An 18,459-nucleotide genomic window follows, 5' to 3' on the forward strand; every position below is an offset into this window, starting at 1 on the left:
ACCTTAGAGACTAACCAATTTATTTGAGCATGAGCTTTCGTGAGCTACAGCTCACTTCATCAGATGTTTACCGTGGATAACACGGTAAACATCTGATGAAGTGAGCTGTAGCTCACGAAAGCTCATGCTCAAATAAATTGGTTAGTCTCTAAGGTGCCACAAGTACTCCTTTTCTTTTTACTAATTTTGTTATGGAACATAACATATGTACCCTTCTAGCTAATTTATCTCTGTATTAGTGTGTGTATTAGGATTATATCTTACTAGTACGCTCCCTCCTCTCCCAGAGACACAAGGCACTTTCTTGTTCTCTGAACTTGCTCACTTAAATTCTCACATACTCACTCCTGAGAAGCAGTTTTGAAATATTGGACAGTTTTAGACATTAACAGGTTAAAAACAAACACATGGGGCATGAAAACAGCTGATCATGTTCATGTTCCAGCAATATGGAATGGTATGTCAAAGTCAGATTCAGGACTCACATAATTTGTCAGACCACTCTGTTTATTAACAAAGTGCTTTGCCAATGCACCCAGATGTGAACCCCTCTCTGAGGCTAAAGATAACTTATTTATACAGCTACGCCAAAGCCAATTTAACATAAGAGACAAAAGGAAGCAGAAACTGACAAATATACATACATATCTTATTTGCATACTAACGTTTACCAATCTCCTAGCTCAGTAGGAGCTCTAAGTTAATTAGTTTGAGGACCCATTGTCTCACACTCCTTAATGTTTCTCTTCCTGACAACTATATTTCAACAAACCCTTCCAGTAACATTTCTTTAATGAATTATAATTTCAATATAATTCATTCTACTTTCACAGGTATATGCAATGACATGTACTTTGAAACCATCTTCATGAGGCAGAAATGCAAGAGATCCATGAAGAAGAAATCAAATCAAGGATTGCTGCAGTTGCAAGGGACAGAGAAAGCATTAATAAGAAGCTAGAGCTGTGTATTGATCCCTTAAACCCCACTAAGCACCCAGAGGCAATAATAAACATGGTCAGTGGTAGAGTGGTACTGCTATCCATCAGTGTAGATGACATTTACAATTGGAATTCACCAAATGCAAGAATTTGAACGTAACTGGTCCACAGGGTTCTGTAACACCGTACCAAGGATAGCAGAGCCACTGGCAGGGACAAAGCATGTACAGGTTTGTCCAACAAAGGCATTTGACACTTGCCTACAAGCAAGTTCATGAGAGGTTGACATGAAGAATATTTTGTCACATGAGTTGGTTCCTGTACCGATGTCAAATGTTCTCGGACGCTGGTGACATGAGGCTTTCCAAGACTAAGTGTAAGCTAAAGAACCAGCTGCAAATAGAGGAGTCAACTAGACATACTTAACAAGACATCACCTGTAAAGTCATTGACCGTTCCACTTCTTTCAGTGGTATGCTGGCCAGCAAGTGATATTCAAGGACTTTGTGTCCAATTTCTGAGTCTGCACTGAACACAAGCTAGCTGCAGGTGACGTAACCTTGTCTTTGAAAAGTACAAAGTCCTCATCACAAAGAGTGTCACAAGATCTAGCAGAGCTACGGAAGCAAGCAGGGTGCATCAGCTGAGTGCAAATACAGAGCTACTGCCACAGAAAGTTGTGGAAACTGATGGAAACTGGAAACAAGAAACAGTGAATTAACATCATTTCTACAGAACTCCATTCAAGACAAGAATTTTGACCAAGAGAACCTATTAGAGCACAAGGTAGTCATTGCAGGTAGGGACACACCCCAGTTGAAGTAAAGAAGAAGGTGTGGTGATCAACAGGGAAGATATGGTCACCTGAGGAGTTGGACAACCTCCTAGTAAAACAAATGATGATACAAAAGAAAATCCAGTGGGAATATCAGTATTGTGTATTTGTTTTACTGATTTATTTTACTCTTGCCTCATCACCTTGAACAGGGCCTAATTTCTTAAGTGATTAAGGACTCTCTAGCTTGAGAGAGAGCTGTAATAAACATTCATGCTGCTGCAGAGCAACACTAGAACATTGTGCCGTGTTAGCTGTCCTTGTACCCTTGGGCAGTGATGCAGTACCATCCTATTTTGGTCTTGCCACTGTGTTGAAGATTCTGTGAGCTGGTGACTCCCTCTTTCTGCTGGCTGACATCAGTGCAGCAATACCTGATGGCTTTGAACTGGCAAACAAACTGTGCCACCATGTCAGAAGCATGGGAGAAATAACGTGCAGTGAAAATTGTTAAAGGTACCATGTCAACACCAAAGCTCAGCTCCCTACCACCACCAACTGAAGCGTTTTATAGAAGATGAGCACATCTTCAGGCACAAGTATGGGAAACGTGCTTCGGAGTATTAGGTTAAGATATTACTATAATTTAAACAAATATATATTTTGAATGTTTTCGCATTAAAAAGTGTTCACTAGATGAATTGAGGATTAAGGTTCGTACTGTACCCGCCACCTCCTGCCTCATATACTTGTATTATTCATATACATATTGTGGCAAATTGCCGGCACTACTTTGATGGGTCTCGCGCTTTCTCTTCTTGGGGAGGGTTCAGGGCACTGTTTCTCACCCCTGAACTGGGGTATTAACTGCCCCACTAGTGTCCTAGAGGAGGGGAGTGGAGAGGGAGGGACCCGGGCCTGCCCTCTACTCCGGGTCCCAGGGGCCCTAGGGATGGCGGTAAACCACTTGAACTAGCAGTTCCTTTCCCTGGGCTACTTCCCTCTCCTGCCCTTCAGCTTGTGGGGCTTCCTGCGCTCCCTCTGCACAAACCAGGTGTGCCTTTACCTAGGGTCTTGGTCGTCTAGCCCACCGCAGCACTTCTCCAAACTGCTCTCTGCTTCGACTCCTCCAAACTGCTCTCTAATCCAACATCAGTCCACTCTGCTTCAACTCCTTCCCTTGTCTGATTGAAGCAGGGGGGTTTTATCAGGTGACTGGCTTCAAGTGCTTTAATTAATCTATAGCAAACTTTCTTCCCTATACAGGGAATAAGGCTCCCTTCTAATGCTCTCCTGCTGCCCTCTGGCCATGCTGTATCACAATATTAATGATATTGCAAATATTACTACATGAAATGCATGTATTAACAACTCTTGCGGCTTGTTTATTGTATGCCCCAAATAATGTGTGAACACCTGATGATGGGTGGAGTGGCAAGGCAGGGATGAAATGTCAATCAGTCCTTTTTCAGTCTTTTTGATTATGATGTCAGAGTTGTTTCTGAGGCTGTGGATGGCATTGTGTTCTGCACGGCTGAGGTTATGGGGCAAGCGATGCTGCTTTTCCACAATTTCAGACTGTGCATATCGATTGTCTGGCTATGTAGACTCCCTCCTCAGGCCCTACGCTACCAGCACTCCCAGCTATCTTCGAGACACCACTGACTTCCTGAGGAAACTACAATCCATCTGTGATCTTCCTGAAAACACCAGCCTAGCCACTATGGATGTAGAAGCCCTCTACACCAACATTCCACATAATGATGGACTACAAGCCATCAGGAACAGTATCCCCGATAATGTCACGGCAAACCTGGTGGCTGACCTTTGTGACTTTGTCCTCACCCATAACTATTTCACATTTGGGGACAATGTATACCTTCAAATCAGCAGCACTGCTATGGGTACCTGCATGGCCTCACAGTATGCCAACATTTTTATGGCTGACTTAGAACAACGCTTCCTCAGCTCTCGTCCCCTAATGCCCCTACTCTACTTGCGCTACATTGATGACATCTTCATCATCTGGACCCATGAAAAAGAAGCCCTTGAGGAATTCCACCCTGATTTCAACAATTTCCATCCCACCATCAACCTCAGCCTAGACCAGTTCACACAAGAGATCCACTTCCTGGACACTACTCTGCTAATAAGCGATGGTCACATAAACACCACCCAATACCAGAAACCTACTGACCGCTATTCCTACCTACATGCCTCCAGCTTTCATCCAGACCACGCCACACAATCCATTGTCTACAGCCAAGCTCTACGATACAACCGCATTTGCTCCAACCCCTCAGACAGAGACAAACACCTACAAGATCTCTATCAAGCATTCTTACAACTACAGTACCCACCTGCTGAAGTGAAGAAACAGATTGACAGAGCCAGAAGAGTACCCAGAAGTTACCTACTACAGGACAGGCCCAACAAAGAAAATAACGGAACGCCACTAGCCATCACGTTCAGCCCCCAACTAAAACCTCTCCAACGCATCATCAAGGATCTACAACCTATCCTGAAGGAGGACCCATCACTCTCACAAATCTTGGGAGACAGGCCAGTCCTTGCTTACAGACAGCCCCCCAACCTGAAGCAAATACTTACCAGCAACCACACAACAAAACCACTAATCCAGGAACCTATCCTTGCAACAAAGCCCGTTGCCAACTGTGCCCCCATATCTATTCAGGGGAGACCATCATAGGGCCTAATCACATCAGCCACGCTATCAGAGGCTCGTTCACCTGCACATCTACCAATGTGATATATGCCAGCAATGCCCCTTTGCCATGTACATTGGCCAAACTGGACAGTCTCTACGTAAAAGAATAAATGGACACAAATCTGATGTCAGAATTATAACATTCAAAAACCAGTTGGAGAACACTTCAATCTCTTTGGTCACTCAATTAGAGACCTAAAAGTGGCAATTCTTCAACAAAAGAAACTTCAAAAACAGACTCCAACGAGAGACTGCTGAATTGGAATTAATTTACAAACTGGATACAATTAACTTAGGCTTGAAGAAAAACTGGGAGTGGATGGGTCATTACACAAGGTAAAACTATTTCCCCATGATTATTCCCCCCCGCCGCTCCCCCACTGTTCCTCAGATGTTCTTGTCAACTGCTGGAAATGGCCCACCTTGATTATCACTACAAAAGGTCTGTCGTGTCGCCCCCCCCCCCCCTCGCCGCTCTCCTGCTGGTAATAGCTCACCTTACCTGATCACTCTCGTTACAGTATGTATGGCAACACTCATTGTTTCATGTTCTCTGTGTATAGAAATCTCCCCACTGTATTTTCCACTACATGCTGAAGTGAGCTGTAGCTCACGAAAGCTTATGCTCAGATAATTTGTTAGTCTCTAAGGTGCCACAAGTACTCCTGTTGTTTTTGTGGATACAGACTAACACGGCTGTTACTCTGACCTGCTATGTGAATTTGGGCAGATAACTTCACCTCTCTGTTTCCCTCCCACTTTTGTCTACTTAAACAGAAAGCTCTCAAGGACAGGGACTGTCTCTGTCTGTGTGTGATACCCTAGCTCTAGCGCCGTGGGGCCTCAATCTCAGCTGAGCCCTCTAAGTGGTACTGTGATACCTATATTCAATACAGGGAAGGCTGCAACAACACAGCAAAGTGGTGGTGCAGGCTATTTAGTGATCTGTGGGTGGAGGACTTCATTCCCCGGGCTGTCAGTGATACTTTTCACCAGTACTAAGCTTCCCTGAACTTGTAAAAATTGTGTATTAAACTGCCCATGGCTTAAATGTGTATTTTTATGCCTTTGTACACCCTGACATGTAACTGAGAACTTGTCATGTAATGGTGAGGGATTCCTAAATAGGCTGTTTCTTTTCCATTCATCACTTGTTGACACAACCAGTAATGCTGTACAAGCAGAACACGTGCCTGCTTGGGATGACAAAATAATTAGAGACTTTTCATAGGAAACTTTTAATAGGAAACCTCAGAGTAAGGAATCTTCCAACTTGATATAACTGAATGGGAGGGAAAGATGTCCTCTCTAGTACCTCTATTTTGGCTCTCCTAAACTCTTAATAAAGGATGCATTTCATTTCTAGGTGTTACCTTTGGCTGTTTACAGGCCTCTGTATAAACAAGTTGATCAGGTTTCGGTGGACAGACAGATCCTGGACACTGCAGAACAAACACCTCAGTTGGCATCCTTTTGGGGATTTTTGCATAGGCATGGAAACTAAACTGTCCCCTCAGCTTGCTTAATGAGAGCCAAGATGAATTGAACCCTTATTGCCAGCGCTTAATTTGTAAGGAAGAGATGCCAGGACTCAAACAATTTTTATATATTCAAATTAATGCACCAAGCCCAGAGATGCCAGGGATATGAACTGCTAAGCCTAGAGGTGCCGGGGCTCAGCACTGGCAAGTCCTGGCATAAATTGAGCCCTGCTTGTTCCTGTAGTTCGGGGCTGAGGCAGTGAAAAGCTTTCACTGGCCATACTGGGTTTGTACTGTGGCTAAACAAGAGTTAATTTTCCCATAATCTTTTTCTTTTGTGTGAATTTAGTACCTGTGAAAAATTCCTCTTTGATTCTAGATTTTGAAACTGCTCGATTCTAGAAGGCAGCTTTTTTGTTTGTTTGTTAAAAGCCAAAGACCAAGAATCCATTTTCTTTTCCTTTTGGAGTATGAAATAAGTTCACTTTCATTAATAGATCAGGCTACTGCTTTAATTGTCGAATTCTTTGCTATGTTCTGTATTGTGTTTATAAATGATCTCTTTCTTAAATCTAAATGTCTGAAATGGTATGTGCAGAGGCTGCACAGAGGAGAAGCCTAATATGTGAGAGATGACTCGAAAGTAGGCATGTTAAGTCTATCAAGTGGTGTTTATGTGGCCTGCATATTAGTTCTGCAGAATCTGTAAAAACTTTTAATATGAAATCTTTTAGCACCCAGGAAGGTAACTATCAGAATGTGAACAGAGAGTAACTGTGGCTGTGTTGTCGCCTTGAATCTGCAGACAACCTGAAACAATGGTTGCAAACTGTGACTATTTCATTGCTGATAAGGTGGAAGGGTCTGGAAGTTTGGCATGGAAGAAACTATGGAAGGGAGACATTCAAAGAAAAAGAAACAGAGATGGATGGCAAAAGAAGAGAAATAAGAACAGAAATAACAGGGATCCTAAAAGTGAGCTTATTTGCCAGTGAATGATGCTGATTGCAGCATCAAGGTGCTACAAAACAAAAGCTAAATTTTGAGTTATAACTCTGCCCTTGCTCTTTGTATAAACTTCTTGTTGACATAAATGGGAATTATCCCTATGGACTGAATCAAATATGGAGTACTAAATCTGTAATTCTGGCCCATGAACAATAATTAGAACTGGATTTCAGACCTCTCCACCGAATGTGTTTGAAACTGACTCTAAAAGAACTGCTGTTTGTGTGCTGACCTTATTTTTGCTGGATGAGCCATTCAGGTGTAAGTGATTTGGAGCTTGAGGCTACACAAAAAGACTGGCAAAATCATTTAACAAACACTAACTGTATATAAGGGCTTGTCTACACATGGGTTATTCTGAAATAACTCCCAAGCGTATATGCTCTTATTGTGGATTAAGCTAAACTGGAAAAAAGCACTCTTTTGTTTCCAGAATAAACTGGTCTATACTGAAAAGTTACATCAGCATAGCTACCTCTCAAGGTTGTGAAAAATCCCCATCAGAGAGTAATTAAACCAGTCTAACCCGCAGACCGTGCTAGGTCGACCAAGAATTCTCACATGGTCACATTGATTGATGTTCAGCTGGTGTGAAAAACCAGCTGAGTAGGCGTTAGGAAGTAGGGAGCAGTTTTGAGCAGTCCGCATATTGAGCAGTTAATTTAAGCACTGTGGGTTTTGTTTCTACCTATTAACTATGGTAAATAATAGTCATTTCAAAGTTGCAACTCTTGAGGCTATGTCTCCACTACAGAGTTAAGTTGACACAAGTTACGCTGACTATCATAAATGTGTTGTATGAAGTCAAAACTAAACCCTTAATGGGGCTATTGTTGCAATGAAGGGGACCATCTGAAAGCATACTATGGAGATGTTAGCCGCTAAGATGCCGCTAGGATTCCTTTCAGAGTAGCAGCTGTGTTAGTCTGTGTCCGCAAAAAGAAAAGGAATACTTGTGGCACCTTAGAGACTAACCAATTTATTTGAGCATAAGATTTCGTGACGTACAGCTCACTTCATCGGATGCATGCCACAAGTACTCATTTTCTTTTTATGGATTCCTTGTTGTTTTTGCTGATAGACTAATGCGGCTCTCCCTCTGAAAGCTGCTTCCTAGAAGACAGTGACCTAACATATAAATCTTATGCTAGGATGAAGTTTGTTTCCTTTGGTAGTTCTGAATTCCTGTGCATATAATCCAGTCTGGTTGTGGTTGCTGTTACTGCAGTCCTCCCAAGTCTCATACCTTCAGGGGGTTAACTTTACAGTATCCTCTTGAGGGTTTAAAAGGGCACCTGACCACTGCATATTCTGTGAGGGTATTGGGGAAGGGAAGCAGCAGCACTGACTGTCCTCCAAGCAAATCCAGGCCATCTAACAGAGGCATGGAATAATAGGCAACATCTGTCAGCATTTACTCTATGATAAGAGTTGTTCTGCTGAGGAAGTGGCTCTATGTTTTTATGCTTGGTAAGTTCTCTGCTAGGTTGACTACTGGTTGGGGGCAGAAAGAACTTGGCATGAATTGTGCCTCTTGGTTCAAAACTGGAGGCTTGTCTACACTTACAGCGCTGCAGCTGCACTGCTGTAGTGCTTAGTGAAGATGCTCCCTACCTCGAGGTGGTAGCTGTGTCAGCGGGAGAAGCCTTCCTGTCAACATAGCGCTGTCTACACCGGGGTTTAGGTCAGCATAACTACGTCACCCCTGAGCAACGTAGTTATACTGGCATAAGCTTGTAGTGTAGACTAGGGCTGAAAGAAACCTAACCATATATCTGAAAGAAGCTATTAAAAACAAAAACAGAAGACCTACTGATTACAAAAAATGTGCTTCTTTAACTCGGTGACAAATGGATTTTGAGGTGGTCTTATGTAGATTTGTTTTGTTTTGTCGTCCCCCCCCACCCCACCCCCCAGCTACTGGCACTAATTAGGCTTTCTTGTAGAACCTGAATAACTAGTTAACATGTTAATTCTCATTATGTAGTAAGCTGGATCAGACAGTGTGGCTCCTTTTAAAGTAATGCAGAGGGTGTACCTCTCAATTTTGAGGATCATACTCCAGCAAGTCTGCATTATTTAAGGTAAACTGTCCTGGCTTCAGCCCCCAAACTTCTCTTTGGATGAATTAACTTTTATCAGATCTCCTCACTTAGAGACTTATTGCGCCATCAATGCAGAATTCCAAGATCAACGTGCACCAAGGAAAAATGTTAACTTCTCTAAAATGGCTGCGTGTGTCTTCATTAGGAAATCTTGGGTGAATTCTGGAAGTTTTGCCATTGAGTTCAGCGGGCTCTGGATTCCACCTGGTATGTCTAAAGACTATATTGTGAGGCTAGTGTACTGACCAGTCAGTTAGGCCAGTAGACAAGGGCAAGAGGCATTCAGCATCATGTCAGCTAACTCAACTCATCATGTTTATTCCACACTGAATGCTGTTTGCCTTGTTTGCAGTCAGTTCAGGCATGGCCAGCATTGTCGGCTAACTCAGTTCTGCACAACATAAGATTTTAGTGAAGACAGCCCCTTTGATGTACACTCCTTGTGGGTCCCAGGCTTAAACTCTCATTATGGCTTTCTTCTGGAGAAGCAGATCTTTTTATGGTGGTCTGTGGTGTTCTGATGTGAATTAATTTTTTTTTTTAGTACCAAATTCTGTTTTGTCTCCAGATAATTAATTTTGGACCCCGTAAATCTTTAAATTCATTACATTTATCTCCTTCCTCCCCTCCCTTTTAAAGATACCAACATAACTTTTTTGATTGTTGGATATTTATTTAATACAGGTCTTCTTGAACTCTCTTTGGACAAGTTCAAAAATGTGCTACTTAACCAGACCATCCCAGTGGAAGCTGTAATAAGGAATATTGCAAGCAATGTGACTGTCATTATTTTTCAAGTACATTCCCACCAAAAAAATGTAACCATCTCCTTTGATAAGGTATGTATGAAGTTGGAATCTAAATGCCTCCATTGTGTTCACATTAACTAATGGTACTCCTCATTAGAAGAGGAAGATTAGAAAATCACTCTGTGGTAAGGATAAATTTGTGTTTGGAGGGGGGAATGAAACTGCATGAACCACGCATATGTTTTTAATCTTTTAGTCTAGCTCCCAGACTTTAGAACTAAATCTTTTTCATGTCTACTCAACTTACTGTAGCTTATGTCTCACAAAAAACATGGAGCCATTCTGTATATTGGGATTCTGAATGAATGAGCAGTTGGCTGCAAACTGCTCTGAAGCTTTAATTGTGGTGCTGTCACATGACCTTTGAAACATGCTGTAACATCTCATATTTGACCTAGGACTGACATCAATATACCAGTTCCCCACTCAGTGTTCTCCACTAGGATAAACACCTTTGGCTGTTGCAGTTCATATTTATAGGTGTGGATGTTATAGGGCCCTTCTTAAAATTTTGTGTGTTGCTTTTGTTTTATTCCCCTAGTTACCTCTTCTGGATTTATTTTTGTTAACTTCAGTGATGTGGGATGAGGGGGACAAAAGCTCAGGTTTCAGAGTAGCAGCCGTGTTAGTCTGTATTCGCAAAAAGAAAAGGAGTACTTGTGGCACCTTAGAGACTAACCAATTTATTTGAGCATAAGCTTTCGTGAGCTACAGCGTGTGCATCCGATGAAGTGAGCTGTAGCTCACAAAAGCTTATGCTCAAATAAATTGGTTAGTCTCTAGGGTGCCACAAGTACTCCTTTTCTTTTTTCTTAAAAGCTCAAATTCATTCTCTGTTTTTCTTCCACAAACATAACTCCCCACCTTGCCCCTCTAATGAAGCATAAACATTCTTGCTGCTGAACTCTAGCCTCAGTTCAGCAACACTAGCATTGGACAGTGTAATCTAAAGGTCAACTATTCTGTGGCAATGAGGATGTAACTGGTTTGTGGGACAAAATGTACCTTCTGCAGTATAATCTCTGTACTAGCAGGTAGCTTTCCTGTGACTAACCCCATTCTCCTAAGCAAAACTTTCATGGGCATTTCAGCAAGGACTCACTCACAGGGTATTTGGGACAAAATTGGGGAACTTGTGATTGGTGGAGGTGGTGGCTGTGCGAGTTTCTTCTCCCAACGCTTTAACCTATTCGCTTTTCTGAAATATTCAGTAGTACTAAACTGTGGCTGCAGAGGTAACTGCATAAAGCATTGCTTTTTGTGTAGGTCCTAAATAAAGCAATTAAAAAAAAAAAAGCAACAGAATGATGATTGTAAAACAATCACAAATGCAACATAGGGACTTAGAAGCCTGAGAACATTGCCTCAGGCTAATCACTCCAGTGTCCTATTTTGAGCCCAAACCAAAGGGTATTGCCTCTTTAAAGGAATGAAGATAAAATAAAATGATAAAGCCTGTGGCTGGCTGACTTGTCTGGAGTCCGCAATGATCTAATAGCTGGCAATGGGATTCACACCCCCAGATAATGCGTGCCTTCTGGAACGAGCTCTCTGTGTGTCTGTCACTCTGCAAAAACCTACTGCTGTGCTGAAGGTGTGCTTGGTTTTATCTGTTTGTTTTCAGAATTCCTCTGCAAATAGCTCAGAAACTGGAGTAGACAAAGGGTTAGTTTCCATTCTTCGGCCTCAGCAGAGTGTGTGTACATGGTACCTGCAGTCTCCGGATGCCAAGCAAGTGTTGAGCACAGCTGTTTCTTTCGCTTATTCTGAGAGAGGTAAATTTTTTTCCCCCTCTCATTCTGTTCTGTGAGAACAACAGAAGAGTTAAACTACAGATCTTTTCTCTGGAAGGCCATATTTGTTGCCCAGTACTATATATAGCTTGCACTAAACACACCGGAAGTCCTGACACTTACTGGGGAATGGATGCCAAATTTGGGTTCAGCATTTAATCAACTGATTATATTGAGATCTAACATTAAAGCAATTGCTATCTTGGAGCTGGCTGTACAGGCTTTGCTAGTCTAAAGCCCCAGTCCTGCCAACATTTATTCCCATGTTTAAGTCTAGTCAGAGTTTCTGTGACTTACTTCCGTGTATATACCTGTAGGATCAGGACCCTATATTTCAAAATCTTTGGAGAATGGACTATGCCTGTTAATAATACCAAATGAGGCCCTAATAATAAACACAACAAAAGGGAACTATAGCTTCATTCCATTGCACTGCTGAAAATTCCTCGAGAGGGAGAGGAAGATTTGCTACATCTAACTGTCTCTTATTTTGTTTGTGTTTTTTAGATCCTATCCCTGGAGGCTGCAATCTGGAATTTAACTTGGAAGTTGATCCCAATATTTATTTAGAGTATAATTTAATTGACACATGCATCAAGTTTGCCCCTGCAAACTTGGGATATGCCAGGTGTGTGTAACGTAACAAATAGTCTTCCATGTATTGCATTTGTGCAGAGCTGGAAATGCTTAATAAACAATATTATTCTGCTGGAAAGGTATTTTCTCTCTTAGCAAGAGAGAATTTTGCTTATAGCAAAAGAAATAGACATCAAACAAGGGAAGATGCATAGTTGATCCTGAAAATAGGTTAACTTTGTGAGGGAGAGAGGAAATGGGGTGAGGAGACTATCCATAGAAAGTGAGAGAAACTATACAAGCTCAAATTTCTGATGTTTACCCTGGTGAAGAATACACAGTTATTGGGACTAATGATTCTTCATGGAAAACATCTGTTCTGTTCTAGAAACCATTCTGTACTACTGTTTTTTTCTTCTTCATTCTATTACAGGGGTGGGCAATTATGGCCTGCAGGCTGGATCCAGCCCGCGAGCAGTTTTAGCTGGCCTGCGAGCTCCTGCTGGGGAGTGGGGTCTGGGGCTTGCTGCACTCCAGCCGGGGCACTGGGTCGGGGGCCAGACCACGTGGCTCAGCCCTGCTCTGGCACTCCAGCCGGGGTGCAGGGTCGGGGGCTGCACCGCATGGCTCCCGAAAGCTGTGGCATGGCCCCACTCTGGCTGCTACATGCCCCAATGAGAGCTGTCTCTGCAGACGGGGCAGCACGCAGAGCCACCTGGCCGCGCCTCCACACAGAGCCAGAGAAGGGACATGCCACTGCTTCCGGGAGCCACTTGAGGTAAGCGCCACTCAGAACCTGCACCCCTGAGCCTCTCCCCATGCCCCAACCCCCTGCCCCAGCCCTGATCCCCCTCCTGCTTGCCAACCCCCTTTATCCCAACTCGGAGCACCCTCCTATACCTCAAACGTTTCATCCCCAGAGCCCTCACCCCCAGCTGGAATCTGCACCCCTTCCCGCACCCCTGCCCCAGCCCTGATCCTCCCTCCTGCCCTCCGAACCCCTCGGTCCCAGCCCAGAGCACCCTCCTACTCCCCAAACTCCTCATCCCCGCCCCACCCCAGAGCCCTCATCCCAACACCAATCTTGTGAGCATTCATGGCCCACCATACAATTTCTGTTCTCCGATGTGGCCCTCGGGCCAAAAAGTTTGCCCACCCCTGTTCTATTACCATGATAGCAAGGTCCTTGTCTGGAAGTCTTATCTAATCTTACTGCTTATCACCTGCAGTCCTAATCTTCTGCATAGTGTAATGCATCATGATAGATGGCTGTTGGCAGAAGGTGGGGAAGGATATAAGGCCAGATGAATTTGTGCCATTGTCAAAGCACAAACTCTTTCTGAGGAAGGGCTTTTCTAAGGGCACATCTTCACTGGCAACATTAAAGCGCTGCTGCGGCAGTGCTTTCATGTGGCTTGTGTAGTCGCGGCAGAGCGCTGGGAGAGAGCTCGCGCTAAAAACCCCACCTCCCCGAGGGGCGTGGCTCCCAGCGCTGGTGCACTGTTTACGCTGGTGCTTTACAGCTCTGAAACTTGCAGCGCTTAGGGGTGGGGGGGTGTTTTTCACACCCCTGAGCGAGAAAGTTGCAGCACTGTAAAGTGCCAGTGTAGACAAGCCCTAAAGCTCTATGTTGTTGGATGGATTCTAAGGTAGATCTATTTCTTCTGCATTTCAGCCTACTCAAGGGGAAACATGTGAATTCTCTCCTAATGTCTGTCTGGCTGTTGTGACAATTTAAATGACAATTTGGAAAATCTGTGTTATATTTCCTAGCAATGGCTTATGTTAAGCATTAGCTATAATGGCAAGATCTGTTGTATGTGCTGTAGAAATGCACAGTAAAACATTCTCTTTCCCAGAAGACTTTACAACCTGCGCGTATAGCTTGGAGACAGATTGAAATCTAAACACTTCTTTAGAAAGAGCCAAATCCTGAAGCCCAGACGTGGATCTGGATGTTGAAATATCCATGTTCAGATCTGGAGTTCTGCTTCTGCCAGTTAGCGATACAAATCTAAGATCAGGACTCTTGGTCTGGGTTTGTGGCTAGTATAAACTTTTGTTTGTCTAATTCCAGAGGTGCCAACCCTCCCTCGTGTGATTCAGGGACAGGTCAGAACTCTAGATGGCGACTGCACTATGACATCTATCAGTATTTCTTACCAGAGAATGATCTCTCGGAAACTGCACTCCTGAACCACCTGCGAAAGATGTCTGACGTGCAGAGCGTCCGAGCTAATGGCGTTAGAGTAAGTTTGGCTAACATTTAGATTGCCAGCAAAGGCATGTGTGGGGGAAGGGGTGAAACAGTTGCAGTGTTGAAACACCAGGATGCGATGTTTCCTCTGGGTTCTGTTCCCTGTCATGACACCACAAGTATTGACCTCCGCTTGTGGAGCGTGACATCTGTGAAATGGGTCACAAGTCAGTGGGTATTGCAAAGCTATTAACTGTAACTTGTAAAGCTATTAACTGTCAGAAATTGCTGTGTATGTGCCTTGCCTTCGGGGTATGATCAGCTAGCCGGCCCATTCTGATAATGGGAAAACTTCTAAGCTGATGCTCTGTTAGAGAGCTTTGGTGTAGGGAGCTACCTGGAAATTGGGTTCTAACTTCCCATGGAGTTTGATTATATTTGCCTTGTGACTTTATTTTTTTTAAAACTTTTATTGTGAGTCTCGATACAAATTTAAGAATGATCAAAAATCTGATTTCTGCCTTCAATCTTGAAGTTTAGCTTTAGCCAATATGGCCACCATGTCTCTCTTTTAGCAATGGTGCTGAGGCCACAGGCTGGCCCCAACAACATGGTCACTATATCCCTCAGCTGAGGAGGAAATGTGGGGTGGGAGCAAGTGAATGTAGGGGGCTTACAGGAGACTGGGGAGCACAGACGTAGAATGTGAGTACTGCACTACTTCTCCTGTCTAGCTAGGGAGAGGATCAGAGCGGGATAGAATGACAGCTCTCCACACCCCAGGGGACAAGACAGGGGAAGCAGAGCTCCCTGTGACTAGGATGACTGCACTTTCATATTTATTCAAGGCTGAATCTTTGACCCTTAGCTCACTCCCAAATTGGGGGTGGGTCGCTTCCTACTAGAAGTGCAGAAGGGGGATCAAAATGCAGGCTAAAAACTACAATTCATGATTTGGTTTTAAAAAATCTTGTTGGGGAGGGGGGATATTTTTGCCATTGGGGTAGTTGTAGAGTCTGACCCATGAATTTTGGGTTGGATTGGCAATACGGAGCGAGGGCTTGTGTGAACTGGCTCTTAATAGGCAGAATTCCCACTGAACCCAATGAGACTTGGATTACATCCCACATTTACTTAACTCTGCCTCTAGATCTTTAAACACTGTTCCAGACTCAATACCCAACATGGTTACCCTTGGAACTTTCTTAGGCTAATCAAGGCATCCTGGTTGGATGGCATGCGCCCCAGGCGTGATGCAAAGGAGGAAAGGGACAGAGCCCTTTGTAAGATCACAAGAGTATTTATTGACGGTGACAAATTCTGGTTTGTTTGTTTTTTTTTTCCAGCTGGTTTCCTTAACAACTGACGAAAAGACCAATGTACACTTCTCCTCACTCCCTGGACAAGGAGTGATCTATAATGTCATCGTGTGGGATCCACTTTGGAATACCTCTGCTGCATATGTACCTGTTCATACCTATGCCTGTAGCCTCACTGCCCTTGTGGATAATTGTTCCTCTCTCAGTAAGTTCAGTAGACCTGTATGTTTTTTTTATATGCGTTCTTGCTTTCAGTGTGAGTTGGTCTATTTAACATGCTCAGACCTGGGCTTGGGCTTCTGCATTTGTCAGCAGCTTTGGAGACTATCTAACGCAGAGCAAGAAACTGCCTACTTTATGGCATTTTTAGAGCGTTACTAGCATGAGAAGTGATTCTATGATAGGGGGTTTCCCTAGCTTCTTTCAGTGACCCCAGATCTAACTCATCAAGTACATAAGAGCAGGTATCGCATCTACACTCTAACTGCCTACCCAAGATGTATTCTTAATCTTGTGCACCACCAGTAAGAAGGATGCAGCAAATGAAATTCATTGGTTAATGAATATGTCACGTGGATTGGAACAGGACCCAGCTCTCTCCCATAGCTGTGTTAACATGGCAGTGCAAAAGGGAATAAAAAAAGTATGAAGTGTATCTGTCATCAAGCTGTTGAAATATGACTCTGCATGCAGGGAATGAATCTCTTGAGTAAGAAGGTGACTTTTTTTTTTTTTACACGACTGCCTTTCTGACCATAACCGCACAAGTGAGCGTCGACCACAGGAAAGCATAGCACCTGATTCGTCGCTTCCTTGCAGCTCACAAAGTTGCTTACACCTGTACAAAGTGAATGGGAGGCATGGGGGAATATTGTGAGGAAGCAAAACTGTCATTCTGATGCTTATACCATGTTACACCTGCCTGATATATGGGGGTAAATGACTGTGCCAGGGACAGGGGCAGTGGAAAATCTGGCCCATGACATTTGAAAGTGAGTCGTGGGAGGTAAATGCTCTTCTAAAATCGTATATTGTAACTTAAGCAATGGTATTTAAACTGGTTTTGACACACACATTCTGCAGTCTGTGGGAGATTGGGATAAGCTTCTTAACACGTTCAGAGAATCAAATAAACTGTAGTGTCCCGTTTCCAATGGTTGTAACACCAATAAGAATATTGCATGCAGTGTCTTGCAATGGAATATTTGAGGAAACTCTTCTGCAAGCTTCTTTTTGTTTAATGAAGATGAGGTATTAAAAAAATGACTGTAGGTCCACACTAAGCCTGGTCTACACTATGAACGTATGTTGGTTTATCTACATCATTCGGGTGTAGAAAATCCCTGAGCGATGCAGTTATACCAACCCAACTTCCAACAGAACTATGTCAACGGGAAAGCTTCTCCCATGAAGATAGCTACGGTCTCTGGGGGAGGTGGAGGAGCTACGTGGATGGGAGAAGCTCTCCCGTCAAGAGCATCTTCACTAAGCACTGCAGTGGTGCAGCTGCAGCACCGTAAGTGTAGACAAGCCTTAAAGGTCTTTAAATTGTTGTATGGTGGCAGTACCCATGTCATAGCATTCTGGCTGTATGTCAAAGAGGGTTGTGACTTGCTGTCTAGAAACTGCGGTTGGGGGTTGGTATAGTGTTGTAATTTAAAGACAGTTGGGAACTCATACCATGGTAATTTTACTGACTTCATGTTTACATGACATGTAACTTAATTGGAGATCTTGAACTTTTGCTTCAGGCTCTACTCTTCAGAGTCCCACTCCTGCATTGATATTAGAATGGGAAGGAACTACTGCCCTCTGTGGGATGGAATTGGAACTGTTCAATAGTTCCAAACCCTCTTCTATTAAAGGAGATGCTCCTTCAGCTCAAGCAGTACTTTGAAAGAGCATATGAGCTGTTAATACCCATAGCGTCCACAGCGAAAGCATAAGTGTCCATGGCTTGTTACCTTATTCGCAGCCCTGTGTGTATATGCACACCCAACTTCATTTTTTGTTTCCTTATAGGAAGACTCTCCACCAAAATATTCTTCACCACTTTCGCTGTTCTTGGTCTCTTTATTTGCTTCTTTGGGCACAGGTTCTGGAAAACAGGTACTGTGCATTGTGGGGGCTGAGGTGTGGCTGTCTTTGTTCTGAATGGAATAGGGCTTCCTGGCTGTAGATTTAACCAGCATAATCTGCGTAATCCTCACTCTTGATCCCACATGTAAGTGTTATGGGAAGGGACCCCTATTCTCGATCCCACAATTTTATCATGGACTGAAAACTTGTGTCTACAGTTGGTGAGAAACTGGCTGTAGATGTCACAGAACAGGAAGCTAAAACTAGCTGGAGGGAGCAGGGCAGTCTTATTGTAGACTGGCTGAGTTCTGAAGAAGTGAGCTAACTTTATTTACCAGTGCCAGACATTTGGGTGGGCCTGTGCTGTTTGGTTATTTGCTCTGTACAAACTACATTTTTATAACGAAAATCTCATTTCCTGGAGAATAGATGTCTTTAACTGTACATAAAAGTAGGCTTAGAATGGAAAATTGTCAGAGCATATCAAATTGTTTTTTTGTCTTTTTATTTTTTTTAGATTTGTTCTACATGGGCTTCATCGTCACAGGATTTATTTTCTTTGTATTATTTACTAGAATAACCTCCCTTAGTTATGATGGTAAGTGAGGACAAACTTGGGGAGTAGGGGGAGGGGGGGTGTAGAGAGAG

General features: G+C 43.3%; 1 protein-coding gene across 3 annotated transcripts in view; it reads left to right on the plus strand.

Annotated features, from left to right (window-relative positions):
• The window catches only part of TM7SF3 (transmembrane 7 superfamily member 3), a 31,258-nt gene that overhangs the window by 4,737 nt on the left and 8,062 nt on the right, over positions 1 to 18,459 (plus strand). The window contains exons 1-8 of one of the 3 annotated variants that reach the window (XM_073317520.2): positions 246 to 2,315; positions 9,723 to 9,877; positions 11,472 to 11,622; positions 12,148 to 12,268; positions 14,294 to 14,465; positions 15,760 to 15,937; positions 17,755 to 17,841; positions 18,329 to 18,409. In XM_073317520.2, the coding sequence (XP_073173621.1) occupies positions 2,294 to 2,315; positions 9,723 to 9,877; positions 11,472 to 11,622; positions 12,148 to 12,268; positions 14,294 to 14,465; positions 15,760 to 15,937; positions 17,755 to 17,841; positions 18,329 to 18,409 (967 nt within the window). In that variant the 5' untranslated portion in view covers positions 246 to 2,293. Of the gene's footprint in view, positions 1 to 245; positions 2,316 to 6,409; positions 6,901 to 9,722; positions 9,878 to 11,471; positions 11,623 to 12,147; positions 12,269 to 14,293; positions 14,466 to 15,759; positions 15,938 to 17,754; positions 17,842 to 18,328; positions 18,410 to 18,459 lie in introns of those variants that run through there. The other 2 variants (XM_073317530.2, XM_073317510.2) reach the window with 2 other exon arrangements.

Source organism: Lepidochelys kempii, chromosome 1, assembly GCF_965140285.1.
Source record: "Lepidochelys kempii isolate rLepKem1 chromosome 1, rLepKem1.hap1, whole genome shotgun sequence".
Taxonomy (NCBI): domain Eukaryota; kingdom Metazoa; phylum Chordata; order Testudines; family Cheloniidae; genus Lepidochelys; species Lepidochelys kempii.